The sequence below is a fragment of the Falco naumanni genome, chromosome 5 (assembly GCF_017639655.2).
Source record: "Falco naumanni isolate bFalNau1 chromosome 5, bFalNau1.pat, whole genome shotgun sequence".
NCBI lineage: Eukaryota > Metazoa > Chordata > Aves > Falconiformes > Falconidae > Falco > Falco naumanni.
In genome coordinates this window covers 29,179,887-29,193,907 of record NC_054058.1, presented here as the reverse complement: position 1 = coordinate 29,193,907, position 14,021 = coordinate 29,179,887, and the positions used below count along the sequence as shown (strand labels likewise).

At 48.0% G+C, this 14,021-nt stretch overlaps 1 protein-coding gene across 6 annotated transcripts in view; it reads left to right on the top strand.

The window, feature by feature from the left end:
* The first annotated feature begins 4,676 nt into the window (after positions 1 to 4,676).
* The window catches only part of ATP6V0A4 (ATPase H+ transporting V0 subunit a4), a 28,316-nt gene continuing 18,971 nt past the window's right edge, over positions 4,677 to 14,021 (top strand). For 2 of the 6 annotated variants that reach the window (XM_040596248.1, XM_040596243.1), the window contains exons 1-8: positions 5,003 to 5,232; positions 6,997 to 7,208; positions 7,705 to 7,783; positions 8,651 to 8,745; positions 9,739 to 9,864; positions 10,251 to 10,345; positions 11,397 to 11,523; positions 12,107 to 12,189. In XM_040596248.1, the coding sequence (XP_040452182.1) occupies positions 7,092 to 7,208; positions 7,705 to 7,783; positions 8,651 to 8,745; positions 9,739 to 9,864; positions 10,251 to 10,345; positions 11,397 to 11,523; positions 12,107 to 12,189 (722 nt within the window). In that variant the 5' untranslated portion in view covers positions 5,003 to 5,232; positions 6,997 to 7,091. Of the gene's footprint in view, positions 5,233 to 6,996; positions 7,209 to 7,704; positions 7,784 to 8,650; positions 8,746 to 9,738; positions 9,865 to 10,250; positions 10,346 to 11,396; positions 11,524 to 12,106; positions 12,190 to 14,021 lie in introns of all 6 variants that reach the window. The other 4 variants (XM_040596247.1, XM_040596245.1, XM_040596246.1 and 1 more) reach the window with 4 other exon arrangements.

The following is a 14,021-nucleotide window of genomic DNA, read 5'->3' as shown; positions in this document are numbered from 1 at the left end:
TCTTTTTTCCTTTTTCCCTCTATACTGCTGAAACTTGCAGGGAGGGTTTAGCCTTCCCACATGAACTGCATACAACAGGGTGCTGCTATGAAAACCTGAGGTTTATTTGGTCTCTCTTCATTAAAAAAAAAAAAAAAAAAAAACTTGAGAGAAAACCCCACATAGGCTTAGCCCTGCCCGGCATTTCTGTGGTGTGAACCCGCTTGTCCTCCTCGCTGGCCACCCCTCACCACCAAAAACACCCTGCTCCCTTCCAGCTGCGGATACTTCCATGATCAGCAGGACACAGGCAGCCAGAGGTTTTCCCCGGGGAGAGGGGACACGGACCTGCAGATGAGGGCAGACCAGCTGAAGCAGGCATGTTTACCCACCTTGCTTCCCTGTTTTTGTGTCAACATGCTGCCGGGGCTGGCGGAGTTAGGGCTGTGCCGGCCGGTCCGCAACAGCCGCCTCCCGCTGCCGCTGGTATGCGCAGCCCTGGCCTTCAGCTGGCACCCCAGGGGTGGCCCAAGCTGTGTCACACGCAGCTGGCAGCCAGGCTGGGTGGTGACCCCAGCAGCCGTCACTCTTGGCCTCAGTAGGCATGAGTCAGGGCAGAAGAGATGCTGTAAAAATGCTCCGACTGCTCAGAGTTACTTGAAATTAACCTATAGGATAATCTTCATCTCTGCCTCGTTTCAGTGTCCAAGTCCTTTTGTGCTAGTTGTCTTTAACTTGTATTTTCATCTGAGCACTCTGTTGCATCAAAACTAAAAGTCAACTCTTTACTGGGGAGAGGCCCTCCACTCTTTTTCCAGCTTCACCTTTCCATTCTGAATTTCTCACCTGTGATTCCTGCTGACAGTTGACCTGGCAGTTAATTTTGCAAAAATTATTAGTACAAAATTGTTCCGTGCAGCACAACATTTTTGAGGGGAAATGAAAAGACAAAATTGCTTTGCTGTTGTAGGAATGATTCAACTTGTAATGGACTATCTTTTGAATTTTAACTGCTACCTAAATGTTCTTTGTCAGCTTGCAGGTGAATGTGCTCATTTCTAAGGGATGCTGAAAATGTTTTGCACAATTAACGTAATGTATTTCTTTTCCTTTCCAAAATGCATTCCCTCCATGGTTCAGAAAGGGCCTGCTCCGAAGTCCTCTGAAGCAGTGAACGGGCTGTTCTTGGCTTCAGTAATTTTTGGATTGGATTGGAAATGAAGGCTTTGCTTGATAAGTTCAGACACAATGAGAGCCCTGTAAAATCATCTCCTGACACAGATTTGGATTTGTTTCACGTCTTCTTTGTCATGCATTCATATTTCAGTGCTGTGACTGCCTCAAGAGCGATAAGACCCTCCAAAGCCTTCCTTCCCTTAGCATGGTTTCTGTGCCTCACATGGACACCTGCCTGGATGGGGCTGCCCTGGCACACGAGGCACAGCTGCAGGACCAGCAGAGACGGGGGCTTCCTTTCCCTGGGCTCCTGTTCCCATGCAGTTCTCAAGGCAAGACTCCATTTACTCTAAAATTAGGTACTTCCCCACCTCTCCCCTTGCACGCTCATCCACAGTGCAAAGGGCTGCTGCTCAGCTTTCCCTGATGATGATAGAGGTGATACCTACCGCTTGGTATATTTTGTGCCACAGACAGCTTCACTGTTAGGTTCTCTGATGACCAAAGTATTACCCTTGACACACCACCACCAGGTGTGGCTCTCAGAAGATTTTTGCCTTTGTCACACACTTTACACATTCACTCTGTGTATTTATGTATATACACGTGTATTTTCTGTTTATATAGGCAACATGTTTGGTTTTTTAATTCCAAATGAAAGCTAATTGCTGTTGCAACTCTGTTCCATCCCAGCAGTGACCAGTGCAATGGCAATTGAACCATAGCATGGTATTTAACTCAGGACAAAATACACGACTCACAAGAGCACGGCGGAGCAGGTACATCAGAGATCATATCCCTTTTTTCTGTGTAACACTTGAGGTTGGGTTAACCGCACCCCTAGTCCCATTTCAGCACACCTGAGGTGCCACTCTGCTTAGCTGCTGCAATAGGAGGGAGTTTCGGTGAAAGAGAGCTCAAAAATTAATATCCCATGTTAACAACAGCCACACAAACCCTTCTGCACGGTGGAGTTGAGCATGGGATGATTATAGCTGAGATACTGATCCCAGAGCCACCTGCTGCTGTGTGAAATTTCCCCATGTTGCTGAGTGATGGCTGCCTGGCTGGAGGGGTTGCATGGTCGGACCCCCTCGAGCTCTGTGTGTTGGCACGCTGAAGTTGATGACCAGTTGACCGTTCCCAGTTGTTATTCACAAGGGCTCTGTGCAGCCCTTGAGATCACGGTGGTAATCACCACGGAGGATGCTGGGTGGTCTGTGCTGTCGGTGGGACCACAGGAGTGGATCTCTCTCTCCTACACTTGCTTCGTAGGTAGTGAAATCTCCGAGTGCAGGTCTAAAGGCCACTGCTGGGAGGGTAGGGCTGCCTGTTGGCAACCCACTGTCTGTGTATTGCGGGTTGTGTAAAGCTCCCTCCCAGGTGGCTTTATAAAGCTCAAAAAAAGCTTAAGGGCCTTTATAAAACCCTCAAAATGGCTTTTAAAAGCTCAAAACCTTAAGCCTGATGCCAATAATGTGTCCATCAGGGAGGGGGCCATTTTGTTCAGTGTCTTCATTGATGTGAAAAATAGCCATCTACGTTAAAGCTACCTGTGAACAGGGGATTTGATTTTTAAATCTAGGCAACTGGAAGAAAAAAAAATACTCAAACACATAAGGGTTTTACTCTTTGAATGACAGAAGGGGAGAGGGGGATCTGCTTTGTCTCACACAGAGGAAAGCAGCTCTGGCATTTGGAAAAACTCCACAACTGGTGCCCTTTGCATTTTCCAGTCCAGGCTGGGGTCGCTGTTAGTTGCTGAGTGTGTGGCCTTGCTGTGACCCCATGCTCTGTCCCTCTGGACACCACCACCCCCCCGCGAGGGAGTCTGTGACCCGCCGGCCAGGCAGCATGGTGCTGCCCGAGGAGGGCTGCCTTCGGCTCGCCAGGGCGGTGCTGCCGGCGCTGACAATGAGCCCACTGACAGGGCTCCTCATCATCAGCCATCATCATCTGATCTTTAATAAGATTATTATAAAATAATGCTACTTTCACGTGCCAGAGGCATGAAATAGGATATGTTTTCGGCTTCTGTCCTCTGCCCGGGAAGTGGGGGAGGGAAGGGCAAGAGCGATGGCTTTATTCCTGCGCTCACTCCTCGGCTAACGGGATGTAGTGGCCAGCATAGTGCAGCTTGCTTTGGCCATGAAGTGTGCGTTGGGGGGCACCTTCTGCTGCTTGTAGAGGAGCAGCTGCGTGTAGCCATGGGGCTGAATGAGAGCACTGCAGGTGCAAAACAGAAGCAAATCGTGCTATCATCAAATGAACGCAACAACTTTGCCAAGGGGAAAGAATATGCTGTGGGTTCAGATGTGGGGGGAGTAACCTGAGAAAGCTGTTTTATTTTGTTGTGTCAATATACAACAGTTGAGAACTGAATGATGGCTCCTGTTGTTTAGCATTACAGCGTGGGCTGGAAGACAATGTTCTTCCTTCCCCCCACCAGCTTCTCCATGGCCCTGCGTGGACGATGTGCGGTTGGTGGCAATGACTTGACTTCTGCCTTACCAAGAAAAGTTCTGATTTCCCAGCAGAACGTGCTGTCTGTCATCAGTCTTTACTCCCTTTCTTTGGTAGTGCTGATGGAGAAAGCAGAGCTGACTACCGGCACTGGCTGGTCAGGGAGGACCACAGTGCAGCCAAAGTGGGTGGGAGGCTCGGGTCCCTGTGGCCACTCAGCTGGGCAGTTGCTGAGCAAAATGGAAGTTTTAGGACCATCCATTGAAATTACCTTATAATTTTTAATACCTCCTTTTTGGGTTATGCAGCCTGAGGCAGCTGGATTTCAGAAGGTGGGGGAGCCCTCTCACACTAGCTGACCCCGGGAAGTGGGGCCACTCGTCATTGCGTTTGAATAAAAAACCTCTGTGCTGGGAAACTGCTGTTACCTTCCGGCATTGTTCCATTAGGTAAGCTATACCCTTTGGCTTCTTGGGTCAGGGTTACTGGATACCTCCAAAAAAACAGGTCTGAGAAAGCATTTCTTCAAGGGGCACTTTAAAATTTATATATAGCCATGCGCTTTCATTAGGTCTTTTTTTGAGATAAAACTTTTCATGGATGCTAGATTTAATAGTGACCCAACCAGTTTTAATTGCCAGGATGAAACCTTGACCTTAGTGGGAATTAAGCCATTGGTTTTAGGAGGGGATGAATTTCTCTCCGGACCCCTTGCTTTAGCAGCTGAAGTGGGAGAAAATCTATAAAGCCCCTCTTTCCCCAGCGTTTGTTATTTCAAGGGGTGAGAACCAAGATCCCTGTCAGCACTGGTCCAGGCTAGCACAGCTCTGCTGGCTGAGCCCCTGCCCTCCCAGCCCCCTCTTTGCTGTGTAGCTCTGCCCGTCCTCCGGCTGCAGGATAATCATTAATCTCCCATTGTTTCCCTGTCCTTCCCTGGGCTGCCTTCAGTGAGGAACAACTGGTGAGACACGGTACTGAACTTTTCCACCTGCCTGGTGACTGATCCTCCATCCAGGGCTTCCGAATGAGCTCTCACAGGTTCACGGCCGTCTGCACACCGCCGGTTTCGAAGGTTCTCCCTTGTTTTCGGGTGGCCGGGGCGGTGTGACCCAGTAGGCACCCTCTGTTATTGGTCTCAACAAGCCACGTGCTGCCTCAACACGGCTTGCATTTGTCACAGACCTGATACAGGGGTTGTGACCGAGCCAGAAAGCACTGGATCCAGACCACCCAGGGGTTGTTTCGAGACAGAAAGGGTTTCCCTCCTCTGGTCCAGACCAGTTGTGAACTTAAAAGAAAAGGCTCGCTGTGCCCCGTGTGAGAGAGGACAGTTGGCCAGGGCACTTTGCTTGCCACCCTCCACGCCCGACGTGGTGCCTGCAGCCACGCAAAGCAAGCCCTGCTGTCGTCACCCGACGGGACGCCCGGCCAGCGAGGGAACAGCTTGCCCCTTGCCAGGGGAGAGGGCCTGCCAGAAAGGAGCAGAGGGGCTGAGAGGTAAACCTGAGTAACACCTTCTCCAAAGCAGCCCACGGCACCGGGGTTTACCCTGCCTGAAACCCAGTGCATTTTAATGCAGTGCGATACTGCTGGAAAATAGCGACTGGGGAAAGTGTGAGTGATTTCTCCATTAACTGTTCTTTTGCCAAAGCAAAAGGCTGGGAGGGCGTGGGTGGCGTTGGCAGAAGCATGGCTGGCAGCAGGTGCCTTTGGGCAAGCCTCCCGTACTGCAGGAACGGACGAAGGGCGAACGCTCTGCCTTCCTTGAAGTGGGGCTGGGAAGGGTCTCCCAGCTGGAAGGAGGTTTCTCTTGTTATTTGTAATTTTTCTTTCTTTCCAAATCAAGATGAAAGTGAGCCTTTGGGGTTCTTAACTGACTGATCACCAAGGAAAAGTAGAACCCCGGGTTTAGACGGTTTGAAACAGTTTAACTTGGATATTTCTAAATATTTCATTTGAGTTTTGTTCTTTTAATTGTAAGGTTTCAACATTTCTAATGGAAGGTAATTGCAGGTTTAGTAATACAAGCTGATTTAAGCTATAGTCTCTTTATACTTTTCAGTCTAAAGAAATTATGATGGGACATTTTGATGATCTTTTAAACTTTTGGAAAGTCTTTTAAACTTTTGGAAAATGAGAGGTAGGGACTTTTTTTACTTTCTTGCATGAGTAGTGGGGGGTCTCCTGCAGCTTTTGTGTCTTTTTCCTGTGAAAAATATAGTTTGCTAAAAAATGTCCAACCAACTTTAAAGATTATATTCTTATTCAATCCACTGGAGCTCGTACATGATATATTTTCTTTTAAACAGCTGTTAGTTATCATATATTTTCAACATCTTCAATCATCTAGTGAATAGTTACAAAAAGTATGACAAGGAAAACTCACTTGATAATTAGAGCAAATACAGACGTGTGACTACGGTACTCCTGTTAAACAAGCCTTTATTATCTTGCAGTGTTTCTCTCATGTTGAAGAAAAAATTTTCATGTTATAAACAAAATTCTTAGAATCCACATTAAAAAAAAGGTTGTAAGACAAGGTTTATGGAGAGAGACAGAGAGAGTTAAGAACAATTGACTTCCCATCCCTGTAAACAAATAGAAGTGAGGTTAGAAAGGGATTTTGGTTTGCTATTTATAAAATGTAGGCTCGCTACAAAATGAAATGCATGCAAGAAGTCTACCTACCTGCATGTTTTCTCTGAGAAAGAATAATTACTGTGTTCGTGCATACTAATCACTTAATTTCGTGCAAGAACAACTAAAGGCGATTTTTATGTTCAGATTACTCAAAGTAAATGATAAGCATATAGACAAAAGGAACTTTTGCAAAATATATGGTACTTCATGTATCTCATTTGGAAAACAGTCCTTTCTGGGGAGAAAATGCTTTTTAAATCTTAAAGTTTGTTTTAATTTAAATAAAATAGTTTCCTTTTCTCCCCATCCCCATATAACACGCTCCAGCCGTGTTTGCAATGTTGTGTTCACACTGCCAATGAAATTGATAAAAACCAGTAAGGTCTCTTTCACCCATCTAATTGCTAGGTGAAACTAATGATTTTTCTTCTCTGTGTTGTGAAAGACAAAGAGAAATTGAGTCTTTCACAAGCTCAGCATCCAAAACCCAAATAAAAGTGCACTGGTCTGAAGCAGAGGACAGGGCAGAGTATTTATATCTGTCCTAGGGGACCTGTGGCTCCTCTCTTTCCCTGTGTCACACACATACCTTAGCATCTATCACTGCTCTAGTGGGATGAAGCCTCACGTGGGTTTGAGGAGGCTTTTAGGAGGTGAAGAAACCCTTTTGAAGGGCATGATGGGCAGCAATGGGTTAGCTTCCAGCACCTTGACTCAGTGATCCCAATGTTTCTGCAGTGCTTGGCACCTTCTGGCACCTCCTTGGGCGAGGACAACTGTGCCACCGCCACCAAGGGCCCCACGGACGGCCAGGTCAGAGACGGGCAGGCAAAATGGCCTCGGTCTTCAGGAGCGAGGAAATGAGCCTGATGCAGCTCTTCCTGCAGGTGGAGGCTGCCTACTGCTGCGTGGCCGAACTTGGGGAGCTGGGTCTGGTCCAGTTCAGAGATGTGAGTATCATCTGGATGGCACGTTGATCCATGAGAGATGTACCCTGGGGTGTGCTTGTCCTTCCCTCAAAGCACTTGGAGAAGGTACACCTGCAGGGTGGTCAAAGAGCCCGTGGTGAGAGCGGGACTTCCCCCAAAGCAGTCCAAAAGCCATTCAACGTGCCGAGACCCGACCCATCCCTGAGTCCCCATCCAGTGCTCTGCACAACTAAAGGTTAATTCTTGCCACCACGAGAAAATGGGGGGGGGGTCTCTCCATGAGAGTCCATCTATGACTCCTGCTGTCACAGCAAGGCTGAGTGGAAATAAGCCTGGTATAAGGCCACAATGTCCTTGGCCATGAGGAAACCCAGGGTATTGCCCCACCACTAGAAGTCTGTAAGATGCAGTGGTGTTGGCCATCTGCAGTGAAGGTGTTAGTTCTCTGGTGATGTTAAAAATCAGTGCAGCAGTGTGCAGCCTCCAGCCCCAGGCTTGTTTTCCCTCCTGTTTTTAGCTAAATGTGAATGTCAACAGCTTCCAGAGAAAGTTTGTGAATGAAGTGAGAAGGTGCGAATCCTTGGAGAGGATCCTGCGTAAGTAAATGCTTGTCAAATGCAATCTGTTTTCTGCCAACTGGTGGTGTGGGATTTATTTCTTTAAGTGCTCTCACACTGTGGAGCAGAATTAGTGGCAAAATGGTGATGTTTTCATCTGAGCCCCTGGAAATGTTTTGCATGTGTCAGCTAATTACCACTTCGCCCCATATGGGCAATACATTATTTTTTATTTATCAACCCTGTTTTGAAAATGGTTAACTGAACTGAAAGGAGGTTAATATATATAAAAAAATACAAAATAAACTTTATATAACATCACAAGATAAATCTGGGACTGGGCAGGAAGCTAATCCGGATAACCTGACTCTTACACCAGTGCACCAGCCATTGGCACACACTTCCCATGGCCAAGGCGTCAGCCTGGGGACAAACCCCTAAAACCCAAGCAGCAGAGCTCATGGCACACCGCCCCGTGAACGTGGGTCCTGTGAGCTCTACATTCCCCCCACCATGACACCGGTGTCCACCACAGCCACTGTGACAGCATGTGCCATTGCTAGAGCAGAGGTGTGATAGCTGAGCTTGCTGTGCACCTCACACTCTGCCCCGAGCAAGGGGGTGCCACGCTGGCTACTTGTGCCGGGGCTGAGGGCTTGTCCAAGTGGCACCCAGCTACTGTGACTTCAGGAGAAACAGCGTCCTCGCTGAGAAAGGAGGCTGCCGGGTGCCCAGTTCTTGATGGTTGTGTACATGCACTGGGGTGATGGCCCTCGTATATTGCTGTCCCTCGTCACACCTCAGTGTGATGCCTCAGCCCTGACAGGGGGCTTAGTGGCAGCTGGTGACCAGGACGATGCAGCAAGGATAGCTCTATATTGAGACTTCTGTGTGCTTTCCTTGCAGGTTTTCTGGAAAATGAGATGGAAGACAACGTTGAAATAGTCAAACTAGAAAAGTACCCAGAGACCCCCCTGCCTCGAGAAATGATTGATATGGAGGTAACGAATTTGGAGCAGGCCAAGGAGAGAAAAGGGGTTATACACCAGGTTGTCTGTGTGATGCGCTCGATACAGCCCTCCCCTGCGAGGAGGAGGCACAGCTTTCCCTGCCTGTGGAGGTGCTCCCTGAGTCGCTGTCAGCAGTTAGGTTAAGGCTGGTCTTACTGCGTGTTCCTAAAGGAGCCTGATCTTTTTACCATCCGTGGTGAAAGATCCCTCTCATCCCACATATCAATGGAAAGGTATCACCATCACAGAATGCCCCTTTCATCCTGTAGGAAAGTATAAGAAGGTTTTGGTGATTATCCAGGAGAGCTGATGTTAGAACCAGCTTCGCTGCATAAAAACCCGAGAGCTGTCTGTCCTGGTGAGAGTATGGTTGTGATATAACAATATTTGGTCCTGAAACAAATATTTGTGCCTTGCTTTTGGATGTGCAAGGGATGCTTTCTTCTAGCTCAGCTGGAAGCTAAGTTTACTGATGGAGTTCCTCCACGCTTTCCAAGAGCTTCAGCTTCACAAGCAAGGTAGTTTCCTGGTGTGTTCCTGGACCCACATCCTCACCTAATTTTTGGACTATCACTAATGAACCTGCTAACGGCTGTGTTGTAGGCTGCTTTTGTAGTCAGCAGACTGACAGCCAGTCCACCTGGGGTCTGAGGTGTCCTGTGGGGAACCACAGAGGTGCCAAGACAGGCTGAGACACCTACACCACATACCCACTTACCTGCCTGTGCTTTGGTTGGGTAAGTCACAACTCTAGTGCCAGAAAAGGACAAAGCACCCAGTAGGGAACGTGGCAATGGGAAAATGAGGTGTTGATGTTGATGAGTATCTTCCTACAAACTCAGTGTTAATTAGGTTCTCATTGAATATTTCTGTATTGCCCCTTGAAAAGAAATAACCATCTATTGTTTGAGGTTTGATATCAGCTTGGTAAAGGGCCATTGGTCTACTTCAGAGTTTTTCTGAATGTGCTTCGACCCTAAACAGACCGTGCTGGAGAAACTTGAAGCTGAGCTGCTGGAAGCAAACCAGAACCAGCAAACACTGAAGCAGAACTTCCTTGAGCTGACAGAGCTCAAACATCTGCTGAAGAAAACCCAGGACTTCTTTGAGGTGAGAGACCTCTTTACTCTTCCAACAGGAATGTGGAAGCTCGTGAAAATGCTGGCATTTTCATTTGAGGTTTGTTGTTACTGATTGTTAATCAAAACCCATTGGTCTTTGCCACAAGCCAGTACAATAAGTTTGCAAAAGCACCTCAGTCACTTCAGAGCCTGCATCACTCCATTAGTCAATGGAGCTCAAGAACTTGGTTCCCAGATCTCTTTGAAAATGACATTTATGCTTTTCAGTTACTAAGATATAGTTTACCTTTTCTTTTCTTTAGCCTAAATCTCTGTGGAAAGCTACCTTTGTGGGGGGGAAATGTCAGGAAAAAACATTGAAATAGTTTTCCAACTGGCAATACTGAGTCGTTTTTTAAAACTAATGTTTTCCAGGCAGAAACCAATCTGCCAGATGATTTTTTCAGTGAAGACACATCTGGACTGCTGGAGCTGAGAAGCACTCCTGCTGCTGCAGCTGCCAAGCTGGGGTGTGTATTGGTGATGGCCCCCAGCCTGGCCAGACTTCCCACCTGTGCTGTGTGGCTGTGACACTAGCACACTTCCTTCAGGTTCTTAGCAGAGGTTGTTAGTCAGCCTCTTCAGCGTAGCTGCCTCATGAAGATGAAAGAGTGACTGTCATCTGAAGTTATTTATCATCAAAGCTATGGTCAGGTTATGGGTCAGCGGAACAAATGGACTTTTGCTTCCAGGCCACCAGTTACAGTGAGCCCTTAGTAGCTATTGACTGAAAATTGTTATCCTACGGCATCTCGCATGCAGCTTCTGTACCAGCCTGGCCTTCAGGAATGGATGTCTAACCACAGCAAAAAGCCAAGGGATTGCTTGCACTGGGCTTTGTCTGCAATGGAAAGTGGTGCTGAGGGTGAGAGTTAGTGGAGCGGAGGCAGCGCTATGCGTATTGCTGACAGTAACTCGGTGGACAGCATAGACTCAGACAGCTTTCCCTTGTGTCTCCATCAGCTAGGTGTGGTGAAACTCAGTGATGGTGCTCTTCCCGGCATCATCTTCTTAGCTGCTCACGCTGGTATTTCTGAAGTCCTGTTCAACTCTTTGAGTAAAGTGTATGCCTGCAGAGAGCTTGCCTTGGTGGGTGTATACCAGCATGTCATGCTGCACTTCAAAGGTGCAGTCTGATGCTTTCTGGGAAAAGGAAAACAGGAGGGAGTGAAAAGAAACCACTACTTCAGAATTGCTACCTCCTACCTCTGTCATTCAGGCACTCTCTGTTTGTGTGACTTTAAGCACCTCTCCGTTCCTCTATTTCTAGCCAGAATTGTCTCATCCTCTTTTTCCGTTGATCTGGGGAGGGCTTAACAATGTTGTAAAGAAAGAACAACAGGATAAAGTCAGTAGATTGAAATAAGAGCCAGGCTTGAGCAAGGAGGTCTTTCCTAGAAGTGCCTACAGCAACAGCAGGCTATCACAGACTAGAAAACAAGAGACTCTAAAATCACATGTTACAGGTCCTAAAAGACTTAGAATGGGCTTGTAATTTCTTTATCTTTTAACTCTGCTCAGATTCACAGCAGGGGTAATAAAGAGGGAAAGGATGATACCCTTTGAGCGTTTACTGTGGCGAGCCTGCAGGGGAAACATCTACCTGAGGTACACTGAAATGGACACCCCCCTGGAGGACCCTGTGACAGTAGGTACCAACCTGGTTTGGTTTCGTGCGTGCCTGTGAGATGCAGAAACAGAACTGGTGTCCTGGCCGTGCTGCAGCACCAGCTGCCTCACCAGAGCTGGGTGTCTGAAAGCAGCCTGTAGAAGAAAGGTGGGAAAATTTGACAATGGCAGAAGGTTTTTTTGGCATTGCTTTCCCCTTCTGCCATTATTGAGGTGGCTCCTTTTTCCTGCCTGGTTAAGACGTGTGTGTGCCGTAGCAGGGTGGCTGTGTTACAGGGACCACCAGGGAGGTGAGCTGGGGCTGCCCGCAGCTGGGGCTGGCCACAGAGGGTCAGTTCCCCTTGGTGTCTCTGGGGTGAGCCCCGAGACTCGGCAGACCCCCAGTCCCTACCTCTCCATATTGCTCCTTCCCCCATAACACAGAGCTGCTGCCCATGCCTGGTCCCTGAAGCCGCATCTAGGGAAAATATTGCTGGTGGAAAATGGGGGCTGGAGGAAAAGAACAACCCAGTTGGAGAGGCTGCTGAAAGAACGCCCGCCACCCTCTCCGCACTGGACTCTTTGCTCGGGGTGTGTTAAATTATGACTGAATTGTGTTGCAGAGAGAAGAGGTGAAGAAGAACGTGTTCATTATCTTCTATCAAGGAGAGCAGCTTAAACAAAAAATCAGGAAGATTTGTGACGGGTAAGGCAGACCCATAGGCAAGCTGCAGTGGCTCCAGCAGAGGTGCTGCCCTGTCAGCCCAGGCTGGCTGAATTTGGAGCTGAAGATCAGATCTCCAGCTCTCCGACTGTCAGCTCTGCCACTGAGCTCCCTTCTGCTCCTCAGTTCTGTTGCTCCTAATCCTGAAAGATATCTGTCACCTTGGCACTTGGAAATCGAAGTCCTAAATTTTCAAAGGTGGCTTAAAGATCTTGGGAGCTTCAGTTGCTAGGTTTTTAACTTGGGACATTTTAAAGGGGGCTGGGTTTCAAGAAATAGTCAGCATCCTTCCCCTAGAAATCGGAGGCCCTAACCTGGGCACTGGGAACATAGTAATCCCCAACCTGCTCTCAAGCCTTCCTGCATTTCATCATAAGATGATGCTGTAGTTTATTCAACCCTTTCTCAAGACCTTTGAGCAATATCTGTGTAATCAGAGACAGAGCCCAGGAAAGAAATGAAAGCTTCATACAATCTGACTTGTTTCCACCCTGTTAAGCACCTTGAAAAGATAATTCATGTTGAATATTTTGTTACTCTTTCATAACGCAGATGACTGATGGGCTTTGTTGCCGTGTAAATCAGATTTGAGGAGGGGATCTGTCTGCTGTCACCAAATCCATTTCTGGTATTGCCCCTAGGCCATGCGGGGCCAGCCGAGCGCCCGCGGGCTGCCCGAGGTTGTGTGGGGAGTGAGCGATTGCTCGTACCTGACACGTGCACTCAGGGCAGGTCTTTCCTTACATCCTGCCTTTAATCAGAATAAAAGCAGGAAGATCAGTTCATCCAGCTGGGAGAATTGACCTCAGTCCCATGAAGCGACAGTCCCCTGGGGAGTATTAGCCATTCCTGCGCTAGAAATGGGACCCTCCAAGATGCCTTCTATAGGCTGTGGAGGGCAGCTCATCCTGGGAGCAGTTCAGCCCTCCTGAGGTGGGCATCCCTCTATAAAGCAGCCGCAGGAGCACCGATGGCTGGGGAAAGACTCCTAGCTCTCAGTCCACTGATTTCTGATCTGAACCTCAGAGACGGAGGGAGTTTTGCCATCACCACTGTGCGGGATCAGTCTGCTGCTGCCAGTGGTCTTTTGAGCGTTCAGCTAGTCTTGTTCTCTTTCTGGATCACAGTTTCCTGCTTATGTCCCGTTTCTTTGCTGGCTTTTTAGATGCTGTTCAGTACCCTTCTCCCCTTCTGCACTTGTGGGCAGTTTTTGGTGGTGAACACTTCCCATTGCATTGCTCCTGTGCCAACTACCTTGCAAGCTGGCAGGCCGTACATTTTGAGCTGGCTGGCGTTGCTTGCAGGGTGCTGCACACGCTTCATTTTGGAGGAATCTCCCCCCGCCCCCCACAGCATTTTAAATTCCCTGCAGTCAAAAGGCCAATACATTTTTCTGGGGTGGGTGTAAAAGAACAGACAATGCTATGTCTGTCAGCATTTTCATTATTGATTGAACCCAGAATCATCCAAACCAGAGGTGCCACCTTCTGCAGTGGGGTGCAGCTGGGATTGCGAGGCCAGGCAGCACTGGAAGTGTGAGCAGATCCCTGCGGAGTGGGCCATGACATGCAAAGCTGTTATGAGCTAGTGGCACGGATGTGGTATGTTCATAGAAAGGAACTTTGACTGGTTTCTCTCAGCCTCTTGTAACTAAAGGAAAACATTACCTAAGACAAATTCACAGGATGTCCTTTGCAGTGCTAGTGCACTGGGTTTTGTTTATTGCCAGCTAATCAGGCTACACTTGAAATCATCCTTTATGTCTTTGCTTTCTCCCTTTCACATTTTTTGCTTGCTAATATGCACGTATATAT